This window comes from Leucoraja erinacea, chromosome 33 (genome assembly GCF_028641065.1).
Source record: "Leucoraja erinacea ecotype New England chromosome 33, Leri_hhj_1, whole genome shotgun sequence".
In the NCBI taxonomy this organism is placed as follows: domain Eukaryota; kingdom Metazoa; phylum Chordata; class Chondrichthyes; order Rajiformes; family Rajidae; genus Leucoraja; species Leucoraja erinaceus.
The window spans coordinates 21,969,283-21,997,024 of NC_073409.1; the positions used below are offsets into that span (position 1 = coordinate 21,969,283).

General features: G+C 46.0%; 1 protein-coding gene across 1 annotated transcript in view; it reads left to right on the forward strand.

Annotated features, from left to right (window-relative positions):
- Positions 1 to 27,742, forward strand: part of LOC129712812 (NT-3 growth factor receptor-like) — a 1,009,855-nt gene that overhangs the window by 539,365 nt on the left and 442,748 nt on the right. Inside the window, exons 7-8 of the mRNA XM_055661549.1 lie at positions 17,481 to 17,622; positions 19,817 to 20,116. Of these exons, the coding sequence (XP_055517524.1) occupies positions 17,481 to 17,622; positions 19,817 to 20,116 (442 nt within the window). The remainder of the gene's footprint in view (positions 1 to 17,480; positions 17,623 to 19,816; positions 20,117 to 27,742) is intronic.

Below are 27,742 nucleotides of genomic sequence, written 5' to 3' on the forward strand. Positions count from 1 at the left end.
AGACGGCGTCATTTTGCGCCCCTACCATGTCACCGGCACCATTTCCAATTGTGACTCAGCTGACAGGCCTCCCTCCCCCAACTGTGCAGGCGCGGATAGTCGTAAATATACTTTCCCTCCCCCCCCAAATCATCCCGTGGGCCGGATTGGACCCCTTCACGGGCCGGATGCAGAAATGTCCCGAAATTATTTAATTTCCCTAAAATTACCTGAAGACAACCAGAATTTCCCGATTTTCAGGTAATTTCCTTCAAAGTTGAAACACAGAGTGAACCAGGAAGGAAAAAAAACCTGATCTACAGATAGTATTTTCAACTTACGAAGCACAAAATAAAGATTGTATCAGAGGGAATTAAATTTCACAATAATAACATTTGTTTTATTAGGGCCTGAGAGGTTTTTAATCTTTAAGCCGTTAAAACCTCAGGCTTTCGTGTAATAAACAAAAATATCTTACGAGATTAGTATTAAAACATCTGAGATGCTTGTTAATTTAACTGATTCCCATTGATTTAATTGAAGAACACACATTGGCGCAGCGGTAGAGTTGCTGCCTTACAGCGCTTACAGCGCCAGAGACCCAGGTTCAATCCTGACCACGGGTGCTGTCTGTACGGAGCTTGTACGTTCTCCCTGTGACCGCGTGGGGTTTCTCCGCGACTTTCAGTTTCTTCCCACACCACAAAGACGTACAGGTTTGTATGTTAATTGGCTTTGAATAAATGTAAATTGTCCATAGGGTGTGCAGAGTGGTGCTAATATGCGGGGATCGCTGGTTGGCGTGGACTCGGTGGGCCAAAGGGCCTGTTTCTGTGTTGTATCTCTAAACTAAACTCAACTGAAAAGATTGCACACCAGTACCGTCCCTGGAGGAGGGATGATTCAGTGTCTCAGGCTGCAAGTCTGTGCGATCCATCCATTTCACAGAGTGACAGCGAGGAATGCCAGTAACCTGCATTCTACACTACAGCAAAAAATAATTTATTAACACTACACGACATTGGTGAGACCACACGGAGTATTGTGTTCAGTTTTGGTCTCCTGGCAATAGGAAAGATGTTGTTAAGCTGGAAAGCGAGCCGAGAAGATTTACGAGGATGTTGCCAGGTTTTGAGAGCCTGAGCTATTGGGAGAGGCTCAAGCTATGCGGCACGGGGGCGCAGCAGTATAATTGCTGCATTACAGCAAATGCAGGGCCGGAGACCCGGGTTCAATCCCGACCACAGGTGTTGTCTGTCCGGAGTTTGTACCATCTCCCCGTGACCTGCGTGGGTTTTCTCCGAGATCTTTGGTTTCCTCCCACACTCCATAGACGTACAGGTCTGTAGGTTAATTGGCTTGGTAAATGTAAAAAAATGTCCCTAATGGGTGTACGATAGTGTTAATTATGCGGGTATCGCTGGTCGGCGAGGACCCGGTGGGCCAAAGAGCTTGTTTCCACGCTGTATCTCCACACTGAAGTAAACTAAACTAAACTTTACTCCTTGTAGCAAAGGAGGATGAGGGGTGATCTTATAGAGGTGTACAAAATCATGTGGGGAATGGATAGGGTATATTGACAGTCTTTTACCCAGAGTATGGGGAATTAAGAAGCAGAGGACATATTAAGGTGAGATGGGAAAGATTGAATAGGAACGTGAGGGACAAGCGTTTTACAGGGAGGGTAGTGGTTATATGGAACGAGCTGCCACAGGAGGCAAAAAGAGGCAACAACAGAGTTGACGTGGAAAAGCTTTTCCCACTGAGAGTAGGGAAGATTCAAACAAGGGGACATGACTTGAGAATTAAGGGACTGAAGTTTAGGGGTAACATGAGGGGGAACCTCTTTACTCAGAGAGTGGTAGCTGTGTGGAATGAGCTTCCAGTGAGGGTGGTGGAGGCAGGTTCGTTTTTATCATTTAAAAAAAAATTGGATAGTTATATGGATGGGAAGGGAATGGAGGGTTATGGTCTGAGCGCAGGTATATGGGACTAGGGGAGATTATGTGTTCGGCACGGACTAGAAGGGTCGAGATGGCCTGTTTCCATGCTGTAATTGTTATATGGTTATATGGTTATAACATTTGTAGACATTGGGACAGGTACATGGACAGGACAGGTTTCGAGTGATATGGGCCACACATGGGCTGGTGGGACAAGTGTAGATGGGGCAGTGTGTTGGAAGGAACTGCAGATGCTGGTTTAAACCGAAGATAGACACAAAATGCTGGAGTAACTTAGCAGGACAGGCAGCATCTCTGGAGAAAGGGAATGGGTGATGTTTCGTGTCAAGACCCTTTTTCACAGTCGGTCTGAAGAAGGGTCTCGACAGCAAATGTCACCTATTCCTTTCTTCAAAGATGCTGCCTGAGGCATTCCAGCTTTTTGTGTCTATCTTCAGTGTACATGGGTCATCTTGGTCAGCATGGGTAAGTTGGGCCGAAAAGCCTGTTACCAGGGTATGACTCTCTTAATCCAACTGTTCAGGGCAACTATCTGGAGAGTGGAATTAAAATGCAAAACTCAACCAGCACTAGAGTAATTGAATGGGTCTCGACTCAGACAGGTTCTGTGGAGAGAATGGACAAGCAACATCACATTGGGATGACAAAGCTTTTGTAACTTTGTGGGCACCAAAATGTGGCGACACTCGTGAACTGCCGAGGTGAAGTCTGTTGTATGATTTTACTGGGTTGTTTGCAAAACAAAGTATTTCCCAGCCACCGTGTCGCCACAATAAGCATGTAGCATGCAGGTCCAACACAACCCCAGTGTGGTACACTCATCCCTATCATTCTCATGTTTCATGGGACAGCACAAATGTTCTGCAATTCACTTGAACTAACCTAGCAAGTTTTCCACTAAAGGATACAGAGTGCTGGAGTAACTCAGCGGGTCAGGCAGCATCTCTGGGGAACATGGATAGGTGACCTTTTGTGTCACGATCCTTCTCCAGACTGATTGTCGGTGGGGAGGGGGGATATGAAAGCTGGGAGAGAGGAGAGGCAGGATAATTAAAGTCGGAGAGGTCACTGGAATTTAGAAGGATGAGAGGATATCTTATAAAAACATAGAAAATTCTTAAGGGATTGGACAGGCTAGATGTAGGGAAAAAGTATCATTGCTAGCTCCCACAGTAGAAAGTGCAGTCAAAAGATCAAATGGACTGAATGGACTGTCCCTATGCCACTGTATATATTGTTTAAGAAGGAACTGCAGATGCTGGAAAATCGAAGGTTGACAAAAATGCTGGAGAAACTCAGCGGGTGCAGCAGCATCTATGGAGCGAGGGAAATAGGCAACGTTTCGGGCCGAAACGTTGCCTATTTCCTTCACTCCATAGATGCTGCTGCACCTGCTGAGTTTTTCCAGCATTTTTGTCTACCACTATATATATTACTGGTTTCAATCAAGGGAGAACCGTGTTATCCGGTGTTGGTAGAATATTTCCGTGTTGTCTGCTCAGCGTTTGGTCCCTGCCGATTGGAGTAATTCACTGAGAAAGTGATGAAATAAGAAAGGGTTTGGGAAATATTAATCAATTTGCCCGGTGTGGCTTTTAATAAGTGAGCACATCTTCCATCATTTAAATTAATCCATTTGCAGAGGACCTCGAGACTGACTTGCCGAAAGACAAAAGGCATTGTATTAGACACAGTGTTTACTAGCATTAAGCGGGCAGACACGAGAGATGACATTATCTGCCTGTTGGGGTGAGCAGCAGGAGTGCGGAGAGGAGGATTAAGATGAATGCCGTCGTCCTCACAATTCATTTACTTCTTTTCTTGTTGCAATCACACTGTGAGTCTAATCCTCATTGCCTGACCTTTACTAAAAGAATTAAATCAAGGCAATTTTACGATTTGCAATCCGATGCTTTAATAAATTTGCAGATGCCATCCTCTGCCTAATTGTTCTTTTGATCATTGCTACTGTGTGAAGTTGGTGTGTGGGGATATTATAGAGCTTGCCGTGTGTTCAGTATCTGGGCTCATTTCACATTTTGTGCTGATCTTCCTGCGCGGGTTTTATTCAACTCTAGTTGAAAGCTCCCCAAAGCTTCAACGTGCGGCTAGGCAGCATGGCGTGTTAATGTGGGCATCCTGAGCAGTGGGACAAAGCTTTTGTTAAATTAGTTGCTGCCAGATCAGGTCTCTGCAGCCATCCTGAATACCAGCGGGTGAGATAGAGAGATCTCCCCTTCCTGCTTCCCATCATCAGAATCTCTAAACTAAACTCAAAGTGTAGGAAGGAACTGCAGATGCTGGCTCACACTGAAGATAGACACAAATTGCTGGAGTAACTCAGTGGGGCAGCCAGTATCTCTGGAGAACATGGATAGGTGACATTTCAGGTTGGGACTTTTCTAATGGACAATTTTAATTCTGGAAACCATGCTCTGTCCTTCATCTCCTCTCTCCCACTTCCCCCCCCCCCTCCCCCCCCCCTCCCCCCCCCCCCCCCCCCCCCCCCCCCCCCCCCCCCCCCCCCCCCTTCCTACCCCCCCCCCTACCCTGAGGAAGGGTCTTGCCCTGAGGAACGTCCCCTATGCCCATGTTCCTCCATGTTCTCCAGAAATGCTGCCTGGCCCTTTGTGTCCTTTGGTGTAAACCAGTATTTGCAGTTCCTTGTTTCGACATTCTACAGAGACAACGAAATGCATTTCGACATTCTGGCTCACTGTTCAGACACATCTCTAGCATCTGTATCTCGTATGTTACATACAGTATATCTCCCATACATCTTGAACTTCATGGCAAAGTGTTACATAACCAATAACTTGCTTGTAGGATTTAAACACTTTTGAGAGCGATTTCTAATTAATTTAGCACAGCGCAGTCCCACAAAACCACAAATGAACACAGGCCTGGCCCTACCTATAGAGCACAGTCTCCAGCAGGTTGCAACGTGAATGTGGAAATGTAGCTTCATTTTGTTTTTCATTTTGTCAAGATCTAACAGAATATCAGTGAAGTTGAAGACTGCATTGTTTTAAAGGCTGCACTGACTGTATGTTGTCACCTTACTAAAAGGGCAGTGTTTAATGTCATGTAAACTGAGCTTGTAAATGAGCATTGCTAATTAAGGTAGGGAGATAATTAGGCCATGGTTACAGTTGGATTTTGTTTGTTAGGGATAAATCCTCTTGACTGGAGGATCCAGCCTTCCCTGATGGCACACTGTATGATTATTGCTTGCAGCATGAAGGATCATTTGCTACTGCAGAGTTTCAGTAGCGCCCAAGCTCCAAGGTATTATAGTTCAGTTTAGTTTATTGTTACGTGTGCTGAGGTACAGTGAAAAGCTCTTTGTTGCGTTCCACCCAGTAAGCAGAAAGACAATATATGATTACAATTCAGCCGTCTACAGTGTACAGATACATGATAAGGGAATAACGTTTAGTGCAAGGTAAAGCCAGCAAAGTCCGATCAAGGGTAGTCCGAGGTTCACCAATGAGGTAGATAGTAGTTCAGGACTGCTCTCTGGTAGGATGATTCATCTGCCTGATAACAGCTGGGAAGAAACTGTCCCTGAATCTGGAGGTGTGGAGGGTTAAGGCCACACTTTGTCACATGGGAGAGGGATGGGGGTGTTAGTTATAGGTTTGGAGATACAGAATGGAAACAGGCCCTTCGGCCCACTGAGTCCATGCTCGTTCGCACTAGTTCCATGTTATCCCACTTTGTCATCCACTCCCTACACACAAGGGGGAAATTTATAGAGGCCAATCATCCCTCAAACCCGCGTGCCTTTGGGAAGTGCGGGGAAACTGGAGCCAGGAGGAAGCCCACATGGTCACAGGGAGAACCTGCCACACGCAACGTGCAAATAAAGTATCATTTATTCATTCAAACTCCACACAGACAGCACTGGAGGTCAGGATCGAGCCCAGGTCTCGAGCGGTGTGAGGCAACAGCTCCACCAGGGGCACATGGAGGGATTGGGCTCAGGGGCAGAAGGCCAGTGGTGTCTAACATAGGTTCATAATCAGGTAAAGAGGTAAGAAGGTTCATCGTAGGCAGAATTTATCTAAGTGGATCTCGGCTCTGGTGCAGTGCTCTCAACATGCCAGGCTCTCTTTGCATAGCACAGTCCCACAAACAGCAAATGAACACACTGAACGATGGTTGGATCCCAGAATAAAGACCACTTTGCTCAAAAGATTGATGCTTGGAGATAAATGCATCTTAATTTGCACATCAATTGCACCTGCTGCACAAGTAGCACAACCTTTCTGAGAAGTTCCCAGTGGAGTTCCCACCATCACTGGCCATCATGGGGAAAGCCCAGTGTATGTGGAGCAGCGCCTGAGTGGATAATGGAGTCCCATCAGTCAAGTTCCAAGAAGTGATCAGTATTGGTCATCAATTTGTAGTCAATAAATGTTCATTCCAGTATTTAAATAAATAATACAAGCACTGTTGGTGGCACAGTGATAGAGTTGCTGCCTTCCAGCCCTAGAGACCTCTGGTGACCTTGGCCGCCACCCAAGGTTTCCAAGAGGTCACCGGAGGTTTTGGTCACTCTCCCTAATGGTTGAAAGTGGTTTCTGCATGGTCGAGGCTTCATCTAGGTTGCTGCTATTTTTTCATCATGATTAAAACTGGCCTCGACTAAAAATAGGTTGCCGTTTTAAAAATCGATAATTTTGTATTCGCAGGTCTAGTCGAAGCCGGTTTTCTTCATAGTCGAGGAAGGTTTTCAACATATGTGTGGGAGGTGGTAGGAGGTTGCAGGTCACCTCGACCTTGTTTTTTTTTTTGGGTGGCGGGCAAGGTCACCAGAGGTTGCTGTTTAGGTCTCCTAAGTGGGACATGGGCTTTAGTGTGCGGGGATCACTGGTCAGTGCGGACTCGGTGGGCCAAAGGGCCTGTTTCCGCTCAGTATTTCTAAACTAAACTCAACTAAACAAGCAATCTCGATTTCTCTCGTGTTCTTCCTGACCCTGGGAATGCAGAGTATCAAGTGCGTTCCCTTTATCGGAGATATACAAAGAGTAGCAAAGGTCACAACTGGCTCTCACTTCTGCCATCAGAGAGCACGCAACAACACTTTCTGTCGCCGTTAGAGCCCTGAGTCTACATGAAAGTACGCCATCATTTACACCCAGGGGAAGCATGCCTTTAATGAACCTCGTCGTGCTATTTGTGAGCCTGTATAATGAGACCCACTTTAGGGCCTCGAGCTGAAGCGCTGGTTTCATTCCTTGGATCCTGACCCCAGGTTCACATTCACAGTTCCAGTTATTCTACTTACGTCAAAAAAAAGTCACCAGCACCTGACTAATAACCTCAGCAAGAAAAACACATCAAACGCAGGTTTGGCTATTCTCAAATCACATGGAACTCTAGGCATGCGGATATGCAGGGAATGGAGGGATGTGGCTCATGTGCAGGACAAGGAGATTCGTTTAATCTGATTTCATATTCAGCATGTACATTGTGGGCCGAAGGGCCTGTTCCTATGCTGTACTGTTCTATAGACAAAGAGGGACTGTTGGGGACTACTTTGTAACTGTGTCAGCATCCTGTACGTGGCGACTCTTTGCAAACCTTGTGTATGGTGTATAAAACAATGAATTTCACTGTGATGTCACATGTGATACAAGGAAAATAGATGCAGGAGTAGGCCATTCTGCCCTTCAAGCCAGCACCACCATTCAATATGATCAAGGTTGATCATCCTACCCTGCTCCTGCTTTCTCCCCATATCCCTTGATTCCGTTAGTCCTAAGAGGTAAATCTACTGTAACTCTCTCTTGAAAACATCCAGCAAATTGGCCTCCACTGCCTTCTGTGGCAGTGAATTCCACAGATTCACAACTCTCAGGGTGAAAATGTTTTCCCTCATCTCAGTCCTAAATGGCCTTCCCCTTATTCATGAATCATGTCCCCTGGTTCTGCACTCTCCCAACATCGGGAACATTTTCCCTGCATCTAGCCTGTCCAATCCCTCGTTTTCACCCTACAAACAGCGAACAATGGCCTGTTTCCTTTATCATCGTTACTTTTTTGCATATCTTTCATTCATTGTGCTTTATCTCTCCACATCATCATCTGTATCTCGCATTTCACATATCCCTACCCAGTCTGAAGAAGGGGAATCTGCATTGTAACACTTGTTGATAGACTCAAAAAGCTGCAGTAACTCAGCGGGACAGGCAACTTCCCTGGAGAGAGGGGATGGGTGATGTTTCGGGTCGAGACTCTTCTTCAGACTTGTAACACTTGTTACAGTGCATTCAATGCTGTATCCCAGCACAGGGCTCAATACTTGCTCAGACAATTAATGAGCGATCGTGTGCAGAAAGGGTCAGGTGAATGCTCTTGACATCAAGCTGTGAGCATCCCGCGGGACGCAGCTTTGCCCAGGCACTGTTGAGATCCGAGCCAGCTTTTTATTTTTAGATTAGTCAGTAATGAGTTTGCCTTTGAATGAAAGAACAGCCTGCATGTTAATTAACCCAATCTGCCCATATAAATTGCATCTCGTTAACATAATTAATATATTTTTTCCTAATAAATAATAAACATAGTCTCCATGTACTCTCTAACTGAGACTTTGCTTCATTAGTTTTCTAAACCAACATGTAGAGGAACCAATGAGAGAGCAGGCTATTCTAGACTGGGTATTGAGAAATGAGGAAGGGTTAGTTAGCAGTCTTGTTGTGCGTGGCCCCTTGGGCAAGAGTGACCATAATATGGCTGAGTTCTTCATTAGGATGGAGAGTGACATTGTTAATTCAGAAACAATGGTTCTGAACTTAAAGAAAGGTAACTTTGAGGGTATGAGACGTGAATTGGCCAAGATTGACTGGCGATTAATTCTTAAAAGGTTGACGGTGGATATGAAATGGAAGGCATTTAAATACTGCATGGATGAACTACAACAATTGTTCATCCCAGTTTGGCAAAAGAATAAATCAGGGAAGGTAGTGCATCCGTGGATAACAAGGGAAATCAGGGATAGTATCAAAGGAAAAGATGAAGCGTACAAATTAGCCAGAAAAAGCAGCCTACCAGAGGACTGGGAGAGATTCAGAGACCAGCAAAGGAGGACATAGGGCTTAATTAGGAAAGGAAAAATAGATTATGAAAGAAAACTGGCAGGGAACACTAAAACTGACTGCAAACGTTTTTATAGATATGTGAAGAGAAAGAGATTAGTTAAAACAAATGTAGGTCCCTTGCAGTCAGAAACAGGTGAATTGATCATGGGGAACAAGGACATGGCAGGACCAATTGAATAACTACTTTGATTCCGTCTTCACTAAGGAAGACATAAATAATCTTCCGGAAATAGCAGGGGACCGTGGGTCAAAGGAGATGGAGGAACAAAGTGAAATCCAGGTTAGCCAGGAAGTGGTGTTAGGTAAATTGAATGGATAAAAGGCCGATAAATCCCCAGGGCCAGATAGGCTGCATCCCAGAGTACTTAAGGAAGTAGCTCCAGAAATAGTGGATGCATTAGTAATAATCTTTCAAAACTCTTTAGATTCTGGAGTAGTTCCTGAGGATTGGAGGGTAGCTAATGTAACCCCACTTTTTAAAAAGGGAGGGAGCGAGAAAACGGGCAATTACAGACCAGTTAGTCTAACATCGGTAGTGGGGAAACTGCTAGAGTCAGTTTTTAAAGATGGGATAGCAGCACATTTGAAAAGTGGTGAAATCATTGGACAAAGTCAGCATGGATTTACGAAAGGTAAATCATGTCTGACGAATCTTATAGAATTTTTCGAGGATGTAACTAGTAGAGTGGATAGGGAAGAACCAGTGGATGTGTTATATCTGGACTTTCAGAAGGCTTTCGACAAGGCCCCACATAAGAAATTAGTATACAAACTTAAAGCACAAGGCATTGGTGGTTCAGTATTGATGTGGATAGAGAACTGGCTGGCAAACAGGAAGCAAAGAGTAGGAGTAAACGGGTCCTTTTCAGAATGGCAGGCAGTGACTAGTAGGGTACCGCAAGGCTCAGTGCTGGGACCCTTGCTATTTACAATATATATTAATGATTTGGACGAAGGAATTGAATGCAACATCTCCAAGTTTGCGGATGACACTAAGCTGGGGGGCAGTGTTTGCTGTGAGGAGGATGCTAGGAGGCTGCAAGGTGTCATAGATAGGCTGGGAGAGTGGGCAAATGCATGGCAGATGCAGTATAATGTGGATAAATGTGAGGTTATCCACTTTGGTGGCAAAAACAGGAAAGCAGACTATTACCTAAATGGTGGCCAATTAGGAAAAGGGGAGATGCAACGAGACCTGGGTGTCATGATACACCAGTCATTGAAAGTAGGCATGCAGGTGCAGCAGGCAGTGAAGAAAGTGAATGGTATGTTAGCATTCATAGCAAAAGGATTTAAGTATAGGAACAGGGAGGTTCTACTGTAGTTGTACAGGGTCTTGGTGAGACCACACCTGGAGTATTGCGTACAGTTCTGGTCACCAAATCTGAGGATGGACATTTTTGCCATAGAGGGAGTGCAGAGAAGGTTCACCAGACTGATTCCTGGGATGTCAGGACTGTCTTATGAAGAAAGACTGGATAGACTTGGTTTATACTCTCTAGAATTTAGATTGAGAGGGGATCTTATAGAATCTTTCAAAATTCTTAAGAGGTTGGACAGGCTAGATGCAGGAAAATTGTTCCTGATGTTGGGGAAGTCCAGGACAAGGGGTCACAGCTTAAGGATAGAGGGGAAATCCTTTAGGACCGAGATGAGAAAAACCTTTTTCACATAGAGAGTGGTGAATCTCTGGAACTCTCTGCCACAGAAGGTAGTTGAGGCCAGTTCATTGGCTATATTTAAGAGGGAGTTAGATGTAGAACTTGTGGCTAAAGGGATCAGAGGGTATGGAGAGAAGGCAGGTATGGGATACTGAGTTGGATGATCAGCCATGATCATATTGAATGGCGGTGCAGGCTCGAAGGGCCGAATGGCCTACTCCTGCGCCTATTTTCTATGTTTCTATGTTTCTAGTAGAGGTGATTTACAAACATTTATGGTGAACACCAAGCCCACCACGCGATCACATCCAAACCAAACTGTCTAATTAATGGTGGGCTCCATCTTTCCTTGATCATCTTTGCTTTCTGCAAATCCTTCATTCATTTGTCCTATTTACCTTCTATATCTCTTGTTTCCTTTTCACATGACTGAAAATTAATTTATTCCCATGAACTGAGCCTTACCTCCAGCAGAATTCCCAGTCCCAACTGTCGATGCTGGTCGATATCAAACATAGACACAAAATGCCGGAATAACTCAGTGGCTCAGGCAGCATCTCTGGATAAAAAAGGAATAGGTGATCAGACCAAAGAAGGGTCTCGACCCGAAACGTCACCTATTCCTTTTCTCCAGAGATGCTGCCTGACCCGCTGAGTTACTCCAGCTTTTTGTGTCTATCTTCAGTCCAATTAATGAGTGATCTTTCTCACTCAGTGTCCTCTTCCTCCGTGGGGCGAGATCGCCTTCAGGTGAAAGCGGACGTGTTTATTTCCACTTTGTTATCCCTCATTTCTCAACAAACATTGTCAGAAGGGGGAGGGCAGATAAGTAATTCCCAAAACTGCGTTAAACTGCCCGTGAGGGTGGTCCGCAGCATACAGTTAAATGCAGAACAATGTGGGCGATTTCTAACTGCCCTTTAAAATAGCTGAGGAAGCCATTTAGTTGCATCAAAGCCACTGAATGGAAACACTAACATTTTAAAAGGGCAGACCACCCAGCATTAGCCTAGAAACAAATCAATGTTGCTCCCAGCCTAAATGGCTTCAAAACCTCCAAACATTTGGGGACTGATTTATATATTAGAAAAGCTGACCACCGACAAGTCACGGCACATGTGTACCGAGGAACTGCAGATGCTGGTTTATACTGAAGATAGACACAAAGTGCAGGAGTAATTCAGCAGGTCAGGAAGATTTGAGTATTGGAGCAAGGAGGTCCTACTGCAGTTGTACAGGGCCCTGGTGAGACTGCACCTGGAGTATTGTGAGCAGTCTTGTCAACAGTGACACTGCTACTCTTTGTATTGTTCTTTCTCCATCAAGTTAACACTTGTTGATGTCCCGTTAGATGGTCAATACCAAGTCCCCATCTGCTTCTTCTGAGACATCTCTTGTTTCTCTGCTCCATCATTGATTTGCACCTTATCAAACTGAGAGCTGAAGGATCAGTGATGCCTGTGCTGACGGCAGCAGTGAATACCCTTGTGCCAGGCCGATTACAGATTACATGTGGAGTTAGACTCGCACTGATGCATGAGTCTGCGATATGAACATATCCCTAATTTGATCCCGAGAGTAACGGCAAAGACATGCAGGTTTGTAGGCTAATTAGCTTGATATGAATGCAAAATTGTCCCTAGTGTGTGTAGGGTAGTGTTAATGTGCGGTCTGGTCGGTGCGGACCCGGTGGGCCGAATGGCCTGTTTCCACCATGTATCTCTAAACTAAATTAAACTAAAGTCTAGTGGTCCCAGGATTACTGTTCTGTTCCCTGAGCTGCTTGCTGTCTGCCACATACCAACCTTGCCTTTATTCACAACAAATTCAAATATAGCGTTCATATAACACAATTTACATAGCAAGATATTCCACAGTGCTTCAGAAAGGACACAGACGGCTGCATTTTCTGTGCTGTTGCCTTTCAGATTAGGTTTCAAAGCAAGTCTGTCCATTGAACTGGATATTAATGTTTCTGTGGTACTATTTCAGAGAGAACCTATATACGAAGGTAGACAAATGTGCTGGTGAAACTCAGCGGGTGCAGCAGCATCTATGGAGCGAAGGAAATAGGCAACGTTTCGGGCCGAAACATTGCCTATTTCCTTCGCTCCATAGATGCTGCTGCACCTGCTGAGTTTCTCCAGCACATTTGTCTACCTTCGATTTTCCAGTGTCTGCAGTTCCTTCTCAAACACGTATATACCATTGTCCTGACCAATATTTTTCTCTTTGTCCTAATCCTTAAACATGAAAGCTAGTCTGGTCATTGTCATATTAAACGACCTACTAAATCAAGCCTCCCTGTATATGCTGTACTGCTCCCTCATACTCCCATACATGATCTACTGTGTGGAGGTATGGGGGAACACATACAAAACAAATACACATCCAATCTTCATCCTCCAATAAAGAGCAATACGAATTATACATAAAACCACCTACAGACAATCAACAAAACCATTATTTATCAGACTAAAAACATTAAAATTTCAAGATCTGACAGATTATAAAACTATCCAAATTATGTTCAAAGCAGCTAATCAGCAATTGCCTTGTAATATCCAGGGGTTGTTCCAATGGAGAGAAAGCAAACACAGCCTGAGAGGAGCCTATATATTCGAAAAACCGGCAATAAGAACTAATGCAAAACTCCATTGTGTTACAGCAAAGGGTGTTAGTCTCTGGAATAATTGCCATGATGAGCTGAAAAAATGTAAGACCCTATTCAAACTAAAAACGCTCTTCAGAAACAAAAGATTGAATGGTTATGAGCTGGAGCAGTGATTTTCTTTTCTGTTTGGTTATTTCTTGTTTGGGGACTGTGCAACAGATTTTGGGTCCATTTGTTCCCATTATTTTGTTTTTCCATGAAAATGTATAGAAAATAAGAGGGGGTAGGATCAGAAACGTTCTTCTTGCCCCTTTTGAACATGAACGATATTATTTGTATTATTTGAGTTACTTATTTGTTTGTTTTCCTTTGTGTTTAATTTTCTTTTTTTATTGCTTACAAGTTTATTTGTGTTTGTATTTTTTTAACATGTTCAATAAATTAATAAAGTAAAAAAAATAAATATATATTAGTTTAGTTTAGTTCAATTTAGCTTAGTTGAGTTTAGTTTAATTTAGTTTAGTTTAGAGATATAGCATGGAAACAGGCCCTTCAGCCCTCCATGATGACCATCGATCATCCATTTGTACTAGGTCTACAATGTTCCACTTTCTCTTTTGCCTCCTGCACATTTGGGCTAATTAACCTACAAACCCAGTGGGCCGAATGGCCTGTTTCCCCGCACCATATCTCTGAACTAAACTCAACTAAAACTTAAAGAAAGTTCAGCAGATCCTGACAGCATGAATTAAAACTCGAAAATGCTACAAATGCTCAGCACTTGTGAATTTGCAGCATTTGTATGTTTTATTCATTGGGATTCCTCATCTGAAAGATTCCGACTTTCAAGTCAATATATCTTCAAAGATACATTACCATAATTAGCCGGTTTGGACGAGGAATCATCAATCTGAACTCCTAGTTCTACTTCTCACTCCACAGGTGTTTTATAACCTGTTGAGTATTTTCAGCATTTTCTATTTTATTCTACATTTTATATTTTTGTTTCGTTTTGGTTTAGAGATACAGTGTGGCAGCAGGCCCTTCGGCCCACCAAGTCCTCACTGACCAACGATCCCAGCACACTAACACTAACCAACACACACTAAGGACAATTTTGCATTCATACCAAGCAAACCTGTACGTCTTTGGAGTGTGGGAGGAAACCGAAGATCTCAGAGAAAACCCACACAGTCACGGGGAGAACGTGCAAACTCCGTACAGACAGCACCCGTAGTCAGGATTGAACCCAGGTCTCTGATGCTGTAAGGTAGTAGCTCTACGCTACGCCATCATATGAATGAATAAATGCATAAATTTATTGGCCAAGTATTCACGTACAAGGAATTTGCTTTGGTGCTCCGCCTGCAAGTGACGACTTGAATGTTTCTTTGTGTGTTTTGTGTGGGGGGTGGTGTGGGGGGGGTAAGGGGGGAAACCGTTTCGGCCGCCTCCTCCATGGAGAGGCAACTTTTTCCAGGTCGCCTCCCCCGTGGCCTAACAGCAAGGATCGGCGCGGCCTTTCCCGGAGACGCGCCCGGGGCTTCAGCGGCGGGCGCAGCGGGGACTCTCGGCGTGGAGCGGGTGAGCCCTCGCTGGGGCTCGCTGGAGGGGAGCGCTCCGTTTCGCTGGCCCGGGGCAGCCGGCAGCCTGAAGCCGCGCGCGGTCTGCACAGCTCCAGCTGGCGCGGCGTCTACAGCCCGGGATCCCTCGTGGGGGACCCGGGGGAAGAAGAAGCCATCACTGCCGGCCCGCGGCCAACTTCTACCGCGGGCCCGGCGTGAACTTACCATCACCCCTGGAGGGGAGCTTCGACCGCCGGCCCTGCGGTCTGCGGTGCTTCTGTCTGCGGCGCGGCGGGGACTTTAAATCTTCGACCGCCGGCCTGCGGCCTACACCAACTTAAAGCCGCGGTCTCCGGTGGGGAAGAGCCGACTCTGGACTTACCTGGACTTGTACCTTGTCCTTTTACCATCTGGACGCCCGCAGCAACGGCTGCAGAGGGTTGAGGTCCCGACCACGGGGTAAAATGGAGGAGGACTGGCCAATTTGTGTGCCTTCCACCACAGTGATGAATGCTGTGGTGGATGTTTATGTTAAACTTTTATTGTGTTTTTGTGTGTATTCTTTATCATTGTACCACTGCTGACATATTCATTTCACTTGCACTTATGTGCAATGTGACAAATAAACCGTATTGTATTATATTGTATTGTATTGTATTGACATAGTGATCTAACCTCAGCTGGAGCAACAAATTGGGCCCAGCTTGGCAAGAAATACATTCAATGTCAGGGTACCTGACTGCTGGTTAGCAAGAGGTTAATGTTGATCATGAAGGATATTCCTGACGGAACATGTAAGATGGTAAAACATGGCAACATTTGCAGTGTCTCAGTTGTAGTGAATACTGACCATTATTCTCCATCTAAGAAAGCATTTTTCTTTCCAATATAACTCAGAAGGTGGTGAGGATATGGAATGAGCTGCCAGAGGAGGCAGTTGAGACAGGTACAATAACACCATTTAAAAAGACTTGGACCAGTACATGGATGGGATATTTTAGATAGATCTGGGCCAAATGCAGGCAAAAGAGATTGGATTAGATGAGGATCTTGGTCGGCATGGATCAGTTGGTCCAAAGTGCCTGTTTCTGTGCTGTGGGATTCTATGACTATCAGAAATTTACATCATGGGCCAAACAGAGATCCAGAGATTATTCTTCTAATTGATGTAAAAAATGGATGGATATGAGGGGAAATATGTATCAGGAAAAGATAGAGAAAACTAATCAGAATTGAAACCATGAGCAAGATGGAAGGTGCTGGAGTTACTCAGTGGGTTAGGCAGCATCTGGGGAGGAATAGACAGACAATGTTTCAAGACAGGGCCCTTCTTCTTCTCCCTGTGTGAAGATGGAGCCAGACCTTAAATGTCACCTGTCCATTCCCTCCTCAGATGCTGCCTGACCCGTTGATTTGTTCCAGCACTGTGTTTTGTTCAAGATGCCAGCATCTGCAGAGTTGTATCTCCAGAATTGAAACCACGCTGGGCCTCTGGTGGCTGCGAGGATAAGAATGACATCCAGAAAGGAAGCCATTGTCTACTCAGGGCTGAGGTGGCCGGGAATGATGTATGTTCATGTGAACTACTGAGGCATAAACCTGGATGTATCAAAGCATGACTGTTCATAAAAACCTCAATGTTGCATTAACCAAGTGACTGCTGTACTGTGGAAAAACATATAAATATTTTATTTGCATTTAGGGTAACAGTCGGGTAGACACACAGATCTTGCCCAGAGTAGGGACAATTGAGAACCAGAGGATAATATACAATGGGCAATAAACAATAGGTGCAGGAGCAGGCCATTCAGCCAATCAATGTGATCACGGCTCATCCTCCACAATCAGTACCCCGTTCCAGCCTTCTCCCCATATCCCCTGACTTTCTAAGAGCCATATCTAGCTCTCTCTTGAAAGCATCCAGAGAACCCGCCTCCACCAGGACATAGACTTAGATGTGAAAAATTTAATGGGAACCTGAGGGGAACTTTTTCACGCAAAGGGTGTTGGGTGTATGGAACGAGCTGCCAGAGGCAGTAGTTGAGGCAGGTACTATCGCAGTGTTAGACATGTACATGGATAGGACAGGTTTAGAGTGATATTGGCTAAATGCAGGCGAATAGAACTAGTGTAGATGGGACATGTTGGCCGGTGGGTGCGGGCAAGTTGGGCCGAAGGGCCTGTTTCCACACTGTATCATTCTATGACCATGACCCTATTTGAGGCAAATTACTGATGAATTAAGGAACTCCACTCAGAGGATCTTCTGCCAAGATCGGGCGTTCATTAAATATCCCTGGATCACCGAGGTGTTCAGGCCTTTCAGTGTTTGCTTTGGAGTGGAATTGAATGGGATATTTTATTGTCACAGTGAAATTCTCTGCTTGCATACCCGATGTATACGAACTGCGGCCACCTACGCTGCTGACAACGGTGCACGCGGCTCCCCCTTTTGCCCCCCCCCCCTCATGGCGGTCCCTCCACGCCGGGTCCCCATTGTTCTTCCTCCTCTCTCTTTGTGAGGTCAGTCAGGAATTCTCTCTCTCTCTCTCTCTCTCTCTTCCCCCCTTCCCTCTCTCCCTGTGTGCCAGACCAACAACAACCTGACCACGGTCTCAGCTGTGAACCTGACCCTATTTAACATCGACCCAGAGGACAACGGCAAGCTGCTGACATGCATCGCGGAGAACGTGGTGGGGATGACGAACGCCTCGGTGCTCCTGCACGTTCACTGTGAGTATGGGGACCACCGCACAACGTTACACTGCGCTGCTGGGGTCATCCTGCTACACACTCAGTATGGGGGGGAGGGGGGGGGGCGAGATTTGGCCACTCCTGTGTGTGAACAATAGGAACCTGAAGGGTCACCTTTTAACACAAAGGGTGCTGGGTGTATGGAACAAGCTGCTCGAGGAGATAGTTGAGGCAGGGGCTATCGCAATGTTTAAGAAACATTTCAATAAGTTTAGAGGCTCTGTATGGAGAGGTTTTAGGTAGGTTGGCGCTAGTGGGCCCTTTCTCGATTTGTACGTGTGTCAGGGGTTATGGGGAGAATGGGGCTGAGTGGGAGAGAAGATTGAATGGCGGGGTAGACTTGAAGAGCTGAATGGCCTAATTGTGCTCCTCCAAATGATGAACGTGAGCTTATAATGGAACGATAATGCTTCACTGTACCTCAGTGTATGTGACAATAATCTATCATTGATCACTGATTGATCATTGATCATTGAGCTTTGTAAGGATGTGCAGGAAGGACAGGGAGTGGGACAAATTGGGAGTGCCAGCACAGACCCAAAGGGGAAGAATGGTCTCCTGTATGCTTCAATGATCAATGGAGTTACAATCTGTTGGGCAGGAGACCGGTAGTGACCAGGAGTGATGTTTACTATGTGGGGCAGGGTTTAGGTTCATGCTTACTGTTGTCACTAGGTACAGTGATAAGTCCTCGTTTGCATGCCATCCAATCAAATCAGATAATAATGAACATGTGCTATCTACAATCAAGTCCAACTCAAGTACAATTGATAGAATAAAAGGGAGAATCAGAGTGCAAAATATAGTTCTCAGCATTGTAGCCTATCAGTTCCAGACACAAAATCTAATGTCTGCAGTGGGGTCGAGGTGAATCAGACAGCACTGTAGTTTATGGAAGGACTGGTCAGAAGCCTGATAGCAGAGGGGAAGAAGCTGCTCCTGAGTCTGGTGGTGCATGGTTTACAGCTTCTGTATGTCCTGCTGGATGGGAGCGGGGAGAAGGAATGACCGGGGTGCAGTGTTTTTGATTATGTTGGATGCTTTTCTGTTGCGTTGCTTTTCTTCGGCAGCTTGAAGTGTAGATGGGAGTCAATGATGGGGTTCCTGGTCTGTTTGATGGTCTGAGCTACATCTAGCACTCTCTGCAACAGTGGGCAGTGCTGTCCCCAAACCATGCTGTGATGCTACCTGAGTAGAGACACATAGTGCTGGAGTAACCCTGTGGGTCAGGCAGCATCTCTGGAGAACATGAGTGGGTGACGTTTTGGGTTGGGACAAACTTTCTACCTGACCCGTTAAGTTACTCCAGCATTTTGTGTCTCCTGAAAGAATGAATGAATGGATGAATGGATGCATGAATGAATGGATGAATGAATGAAATGAATGAATGAATGAATGAATGTAGGAATACTTTATTGTCACACGCGACAAATTACAGTGAAATTCTTTGTTTGCATCCCCATGGTATGTACATAGTCACCACTGACAAAGTTACAGTAGTACCCCTGAGCCAGGTCCTCATTGCTTCTCCTCCCCCTCTCCCTCCCCTTCCCCCTCCCATTTCCCTTCCCCCTCCCCATCCCCCTCCCCCGTCCCCCTCCCCCTCCCCCTCCTCCTCCCCCCGGCCCTTCGGCCCGTCGCGCCCGCGCTAGCCCTTCCCCTCTCCTCTCTCCCCCTCCCTCTCCCTCATGGCTGGAGGATGATTACATTTCACTGGCACGTGTGGCAGATAGATGTGTCTTGAATCTTGGACCCTCGGCGCTCCCCCTCTCTCCCCTCTCCCTCTCCCTCTCCCTCTCTCCCTCTCCCTCTCTCCCTCTCTCCCTCTCTCCCTCTCTCCCCTCTCTCTCCCTCTCCCCCTCTCCCTCCCCCTCTCTCCCTCTCTCCCTCTCCCTCTCTCCCCCTCCCTCCCCCCCTCCCCCTCCCCCTCTCCCTCTCCCTCTCCCTCCACCCCCTCTCTCTCTCCTCCCGACATTCCCCCATGCCGGCTCCTCCTGTATTATTTGAATGGTTTATTAGCCACCAACTGTTGTTGCTTGTATCTACAATGCAATGCAACCCACAGTTTGCTTTCTATGGTGCATGTGTAGGGCAGAGATGATGTGAGCAAATTTGAGTGGAGATTTTCCAAACCCATACTAAGTCCACATACTTTTCTCCTTCTTCTTGCCAGATGCTCCTGATATTGTGGAGCTGACAGAGCCCGAACAGCGACACATGCACTGCATTCAGTTCACCGTCTATGGGAACCCCCTGCCCACCATTCACTGGCAGCACCAGGGCCGCAAGCTGAACGAGACGGACTACATCAAGACCAACGTGTACGAGGACACCAAGGACTGGCTGCATGGCTGCCTGCTCTTCGACAAGCCCACGCACTACAACAATGGCAACTACACACTGGTGGCTGAGAACGAGCTGGGCATCGACACGGACACCGTCTATGCTCACTTCCTGGGCGTGCCCTTCCCCGGTATGTGTCATCACTGCTTGTCTATTATATACATTCATCACTTCATAAGTGATAGGAGCAGAATTAGGCCATTCGGCCCATTAGTTCTACTCTACCATTCAATCATGCCTGATCTATCTCTCCTTCCCAACCCCATTTCCCTACCTTCTCCCCATAACCTCTGACACCCGTACTAATCAAGAATCTATCTATCTCTGCCATAAATATACATTGACTTGGCCCCCACAGCCCTCTGGATCAAATTATGGATTCATATAATGGATCAAATTATTCGATCAGGGATTAAACTGAGCTTGGAGTTGACCACACTGAGGAACGTGTGCAGTTAAGTTCAAGTGTAATCGGTGGTGACGGGTCATTGGAAGGTGATAGGTGTCGATACTTCAATGATGATGCTGGTATGTCAATGACTGTCGTGATCATCACACTACCCACCGCTGGGATTCGTGCATCAATAGGCAATAGACAATAGGTGCAGGAGTAGAGGCCATTCGGCCCTTCGAGCCAGCACCGCCATTCAATGTGATCATGGCGGATCATCCACACTCAGTACCCCATTCCTGCCTTCTCACCATATTCCCTGACTCCACTATTTTTAAGAGCCCTATCTAGCTCTCTCTCTAAAGTATCCGGAGAACCAGACTCCACCGCCCTCTGAGGCAGAGAATTCCACAGACTCACATCTCTCTTGTGTGAAAAAGTGTTTGTTGATCTCCGTTCCAAATAGCCTTACCCCTCATTCTTAAACTGTAGCCCTGGTTCTGGACTCCACCAGCATCAGGAACATATAGGGGGTTTAGAGGGATAAGGGCCAATTGTGGACAAATGGGACTGGCTTAGATGGGGCATCATGGACCCGTTGGGCTGAAGGGCCTGTTTCTTTGCTATGTGACTCAATGGTATGCACTGGTGAGAGTGATCTCATGACGGCATTGGTCCGTGTAGAGGGAGCCACTGAGGCAGGGGTGCAGTGATGTTTCTAAGGGCCGGTGCTGGGTGGTCCTAGGTCAAGCCAAGCAGGTGGTCATTGCTGAGGCTTTTGACACAGCTGCCCACCAGTGCACCTCACCACATGCTACCCTGGCCTACCGAGTTCCTCCACCACTCTGTTTATAGCATTACAATGAATTTGTGCTCCATGAGGGGATAGCAGTTTCCATCACATCGAACGAGACCTTGGGTGGACCCAAAATGCTGGAGATACTCAGCGGGTCAGCATCTCTGGAGAGAAGGAATAGGTGACATTTTCGGTCGAGACCCTTTTTCAGTTTCATATTATTTTTCTCCAGAGATGCTGCCTGACCCATTGAATTACTCCAGCATTTTGTGTCTATCTTTGGTATAAACTGGCATCTGCAGTTCCTTCCAACACAAGAGACCTTGGGGTAATGATGTTTCAACTGGAAGCAGGAGTCATCAGTCCAGCCACACGCCAGATACCTTGTACCTTGTACCATCCGAAGAGTCTACCAGGGACCATACTGGAAGTTGGACAATTTTGTACTGGACAATTTCTATATTTACCAAGACAATTAACCTACAAACCTGTACGTCTTTGGAATGTGGGAGGAAACCGAAGATCTCAGAGAAAACCTACACGGGTCACGGGGGGAACATAAAACTCCGTACAGACAGCACCTGTAGTCGGGATCGAACCCGGGTCTCCGGCGCTGCAAGGCAGCAACTCTACCGCTGCGCCACTGATGTTTAGATCGGAAGCAGGAGTCACCAGTCCAGCCAGACCTCGGGCACGTGAGAGTTCCTACAAATACCTGCCAGATGCGTATGAAAAGTCTGCGTTTATTCATTCACTTGTTAGGGAGTGACAAGATCAGCATTTATTCCCGATTGTAAACACTAGGAACTGCTGATACTAGATTGCAAAGAAAGACACAAAGTGCTGGGGTAACTGGAAGAACTGCATCTCATCTCATCTTCAGTCTGGGATTCTTATAGCCCAACGGTATGGAAATTGATTTCTCCAATTTTAGGTAATTAATCTACAACCATCCTCCCCCATCCTCCTTCCCATTATTGCTTGCACTGCACACCCAATTCCCGCTTTCCCCTTCCATCTATATTACTTCCTGTAGTTTCATAGGTAGACATAAATGCTGGAGAAACTCAGCGGGTGAGGCAGCATCTATGGAGCGAAGGAAATAGGCAACGTTTCAGGTCCAGACCCTTCTTCCTCTGGCTTCATATTTCTTTTGCCAGTTTTTAATTCTAGTACATGCCCAGTGCTGTCAAACATTCGTTATATGTTGATCCCACTCGCTCCTGGGATCATTCTTGCAAACCTCTTCTGGACCCTGTCCAGTGCCAGCACATCCTTCATCAGACATGGTGCCCAAAATTGCTGACAATTTACCAGGATTTGTCCCACCCTCACCTTTCTTCTAGTTGTCTCCCCCCTACTACAATCAGTCGGAAGAAGCGTCCTGACCCACACGTCACCTATTCACGTTAGTGTGAAACGTACATCTCCAGATTCAGGGACCGTCTTGTCCCAGGTGTTATCGGCCCACTGAATCATCCTACCACAACTAGAGAACAGTTCTGAGCTGCTACCGACCTCAACGGGGACCCACGGACAATCTTTGATCGGACTTTACTGGCTTTACCCAGCACAAAATGTTATTCCCTTATCATGCAGCAGTGCATTGTGAATGGCTTTATCGTAATCATGTATTGTCTAAGTCGACAGTCAATAGACTGGAGAAGTGTCTCGTCCCGAAACATCACCCATTCCTTCTCTCCAGAGATGCTGCCTGTCCCACTGAGTTACTCCAGCATTTTGTGTCTATCTTCGGTTTAAACCCGCATCTGCAGTTCCTTCCTACAATCAATCATTATCATGTTGCTCTACTTACTATTCCTTCAGGGGTCTTTTCTTTGCAGGAAAATAATTAAGTTGTTAAGGGTCTGTGTTAGTTAGCGAGGGTTACAGAGATCCCTGGCTCCACCAAAGGAAAATGATTCGGAAGTGGGCTCAGCGCAGTCTTGTGATGGATTTCAGTGTAAATCGCTGATAGTAATTGCAAATTAAGCATAGTGGTGCTGATTCTTTAATAATTTAAGTGTGAAAATCCTTTCATTTCTAGAGGCAGAATAATTAAAATCAATTTCCGCAATGCCATGAACAATTATCCAAACTGAAACTAATGAGATTGTCAAAATAATGTGGGATTATGAAGGGAATTCCTCAGTATTTGGTGTATTCAGGGATGATCTGATTACTAGGCTGTGTGCTGAACTTCATTAGCATGCTTGACAGGATGCAATGCATCAAACCACAAGCTCCGGAGTCTGCCCTCAACTCTGATTACAGCCACACGTGACCTGGTTCAGAGTAGTCCTTTGGGTAGCGTGGACTGACCAGACTCCGTGACGAGTCCACTGAGATTACACAACTGTGGTTAGTACATTGGAGCTCAGGTTTTTAAATGATACAATCATAGTCATACAGCGTGGAAACAGGCCCTTCAACCCTGCTTGCCCACAGAGACCAACATGTCCCATCTCCACCATTCCCACCAGCCTGCCTCTGGCCCATGTTCCTCCAAACCTGTCCTGTCCATGTACCCGTCTAAGTGTTTCTTAAATGTTGCAATAGTCCCTGCCTCAACTACCTCCTCCGACAGCTCGTTCCATACACTCACCACCATTTGTGTGAATAAATTACCTCTCAGATTCCTATTAAATCTTTCCCCTTCACCTTGAACCTATATCGTCTAGTTCTCTTTGCCCGCACTCTGAGCAAAAGATTTGATGCTGTTTGTCGGCTTGTTTTGAGATTTGCTGGAGACATGCCATAGGTCAGGTGATATGCCAGAGTTAGTATTTAAGTTTAGTTTAGTTTAGAAATACAACATTCAGCGTACAGAGTCCACACCGACCATCGATCACCCGTACACTCATTCTATCCTCCACACTAGGGGCAATTTTCAGAAGCCAATTAACCTAAATTGTCTATTGTCTATTGTCTATTAAAGGGTTGCACGGTGCAGCCCAGTGGCGCAGTGGAAGAGTTGCTGCTTTACAGCGCCAGAGATCCAGGTTCAATACTGACTACGGGTGTTGTCAGTAGGGAGTTTGCATGTTCTCCCCATGACCTGTGTGGGTTTTCTCCGGGTGCTCCGGTTTCCTCCCACACTCCAACACGTACTGGTTTGTAAATTAACCGGTCTGTTTCCGCGTTGGGTTTCTGACCTAAACTAAACTAAAAACCAGCACATCTTTGGAGTGTGGGAGGAAACTGGAGCAGATGGACAAAACCCATGCAGTCACAGGGAGAACATGCAAACTCCACACAGCCAGCATCCGAGATCAGGATCAAACCCAGGTCTCTGGTGTCGTGAGGCAGCGACTCTGCCGCTGTACCATTGTGCCGCCTCATGGTTGATATATTTTCTCAAAAGCTGGAAAAAAGCTAGAAAAAAGATTATTGTTGCATTGTAGATGTGAGTTCATTCATGACTGGTCCATTCATCAAGCAGAGACCATCAGAACACCAGCAGGCAATTTGACTTATTTTTAAGTGAATTATGTCAGATGAAAACAATACAACTTCCTAAATTGGAATAAAATATTTTATAAATGTGTTGCAACTGTTAGAGGTGTAGCAGTACACATCAAGCACAGATGATTGATGCAAATCTAGATAGGGAAAGTGGGCAGATAAATCTCAGATATAGGTTTTTTGTAACACCATGGATCTGTCATAGGGATATGGTGTACAGCACATCTCAGGTAATGGCACTGCTTATGTAGAAGTCGGTGTGTGTCAGTAATCACAGACATGTTGGATGTCTAGTGTACCTTGTCCTAGGTAAGTTGCAGTGAGGATGGTGCCTGGGACTTTAGTTTAGTTTAGAGATACAGCGTGGAAACAGGCCCTTTGGCCTCTGGGTCCGCACCGGCCAGCGATTCCCACACATGAACACTACGCTACACAAACTAGGGACAATTTTACATTTATTACCAAGTCAATTAACCTACAAACCTGTACGTCTTTGGGGTGTGGGAGGAAACTAACGATCTCAGAGAAAACCCACGCAGGTGACAGGAAGAACGTACACACTCTGTACTCTGACCACTGCGCCACCTGCTGAACTTAGAACCTAGAATAGCACAAGACAGGAACAGGCCCTTTGGCCCACAATGTCTGTGCGTACTTGATGCCAAAAGAGTTACATATCTCTCTATATCCATGTACCTATCTAAATGCCACTCTGGTATCAGCCTCCACCACCAGCCCTGGCAATGTGTTCCAGGCACCCACCACCCTAAGTGTAAAAGACTTGCCCCGTACATCCCCTTTGCCCGCTCTCCTTAAAGGTAGTCTTTGATATTTCCACCCTAGGAAGAAGGTTGGGTCAGCATACTGGTGCAGTGGAGGAGTGATGGATAACACATTGGCTGGGCCACATTTGGAGTGTTGTATGTAGTCCTAGTTCTGCCAGTAACCAGAAATGATTATGCGGCTATGGAGAGGGTGAGGACGTTCATCAGGTGTTGCCTGGATGAGGGAGTTTTAGCTGCAAGGTGAGGCTGCACAAACCTGTCTTGTTTTATTAACAATGGCACACTGGAGATTGAGGAATGAGCTGACGGGTGTTTATAACGTTAGGAGAGGCAGTGACAGGGTTGGTCGTCAACGTCTTTCTATCAAAGTGGAAGTGTTAAACAGGAGAGGGCATTGCTTTAAGATTAGAGGAGCAAAGTTTAAAGGAGGTTTATACATTTTTTACACAGAGAACAGTAGGTGCCTGGAATACACTGCCTGGGCAGCAGATATACGATATCCACATTTAAGAGCCTCTTAAACCGACAGTCATTTGAACAGGCTGGGATATTGAAGGACATAGACTATGTGCAGGCACAAAGGGACGGTTAGATTGGCGTCATGGTCAGGGAGGACATTGGGGGCTGAAGGGCCTCTACCTGTGCTGTGCTGTTGAATGTTCTGCGTATCTGACTGTGTCAGTGAAGAGAGTGGCCAGGTGGTATGGAATACATTGCCTGTTGTGGCACACCTACGTTTGCCAGTGGAGTTAGTCCATTCAGCATAGAGTCATACATCATGGAAACAGGCCCTTCAGCCCAACTTGCCCACACCAGCCAACGTGTCCCAGCTACACTAGTTCCACTTGCTCGTGTTTGGCCTATATCCCTCCAAACGTGTCCTATCCATGTACCTGTTTCTTAAACATTGGGATAGTCCCAGCCTCAACTACCTCCTCTGGCAGCATGTTCAATACCCCATTACCCTTTGTGTGAAAAAGTTACCCCTGAGATTTCTATTAAATCTTTCCCCCTTCACCTTAAACCTATGTGCTCTGGTCCTCGATTCACCTACTTTGGGCAAGAACCTCCTATACTGAAATCCTCTTGGTATGAAGGCCAACATTCCATTAGCTTCCTTCACTGACGAGTGGAGTGCCGCCAGACTCGGTGTTGGGGCCGCAACTGTTTACCATATATATTAATGATTTGGAAGAGGGAATTAGGTAGCAACATTAGCAAGTTTGCGGATGATACAAAGCTGGGTGGCAGTGTGAACTGTGAAGAGGATGTTAGGAGGTTGCAGGGTGACCTGGACAGGTTGAGTGAGTGGGCAGATGCGTGGCAGATGCAGTATAATATAGATCAATGTGAGGTTATCCACTTTGGCGGCAAATACAAGGGGGCAGATTATTATCTCAATGGGGTTAGGTTAGGTAAGGGGGAGGTGCAGCGAGACCTGGGTGTCCTTGTACACCAGTCACTGAAAGTTGGCGTGCAGGTACAGCAGGCAGTAAAGAAAGCTAATGGAATGTTGGCCTTCATAACAAGAAGATTTCAGTATAGGAGTAAAGAGGTTCTTCTGCAGTTGTATAGAGCTCTAGTGAGACCACATCTGGAGTATTGTGTACAGTTTTGGTCTCCTAATTTGAGGAAGGACATCCTTGTGATTGAGGCAGTGCAGCGTAGGTTCACGAGATTGATCCCTGGGATGGCGGGACTGTCAGGAAAGATTGAAAAGACTAGGCTTGTATTCATTGGAGTTTAGAAAGATGAGGGAGGATCCTATAGAAACATATAGAATTATAAAAGGACTGGACAAGCTAGGTGCAGGAAAAATTTTCCCAATGTTGGGAACCAGAAGCAGGGGCCACAGTCTTCGAATAAAGGGGAGGCAATTTAAGACTGAGGTGAGAACAAACTTTTTCACCCAGAGAGTTGTGAATTTGTAGAATTTCCTGCCACAGAGGGCAGTGGAGGCCAAGTCACTAGATGGATTTAAGAGATAGTTAGATAGAGCTCTAGGGGCTAGTGGAGTCAAGGGATATGGGGAGAAGGCAGGCACGGGTTATTGATTGGGGACGATCAGCCATGATCAGGCGGTGCTGGCTCGAAGGGCCGAATGGCCTCCACCAGCACCTATTTTCTATGTTTCTATGTTTCTATGCCTGCTGTACCTGCATGCCAACATTCAGTGACACCCAGGTCTCGCTGCACCTCCCCTTTACCTAACCTAACCCCATTGAGATAATAATCTGCCCTCTTGTTTTTGCCGCCACCGTGCGTAACCTCACATTCATCTATATTATGCTGCATTTTCCCATTTTTCTTTTTTTTAAA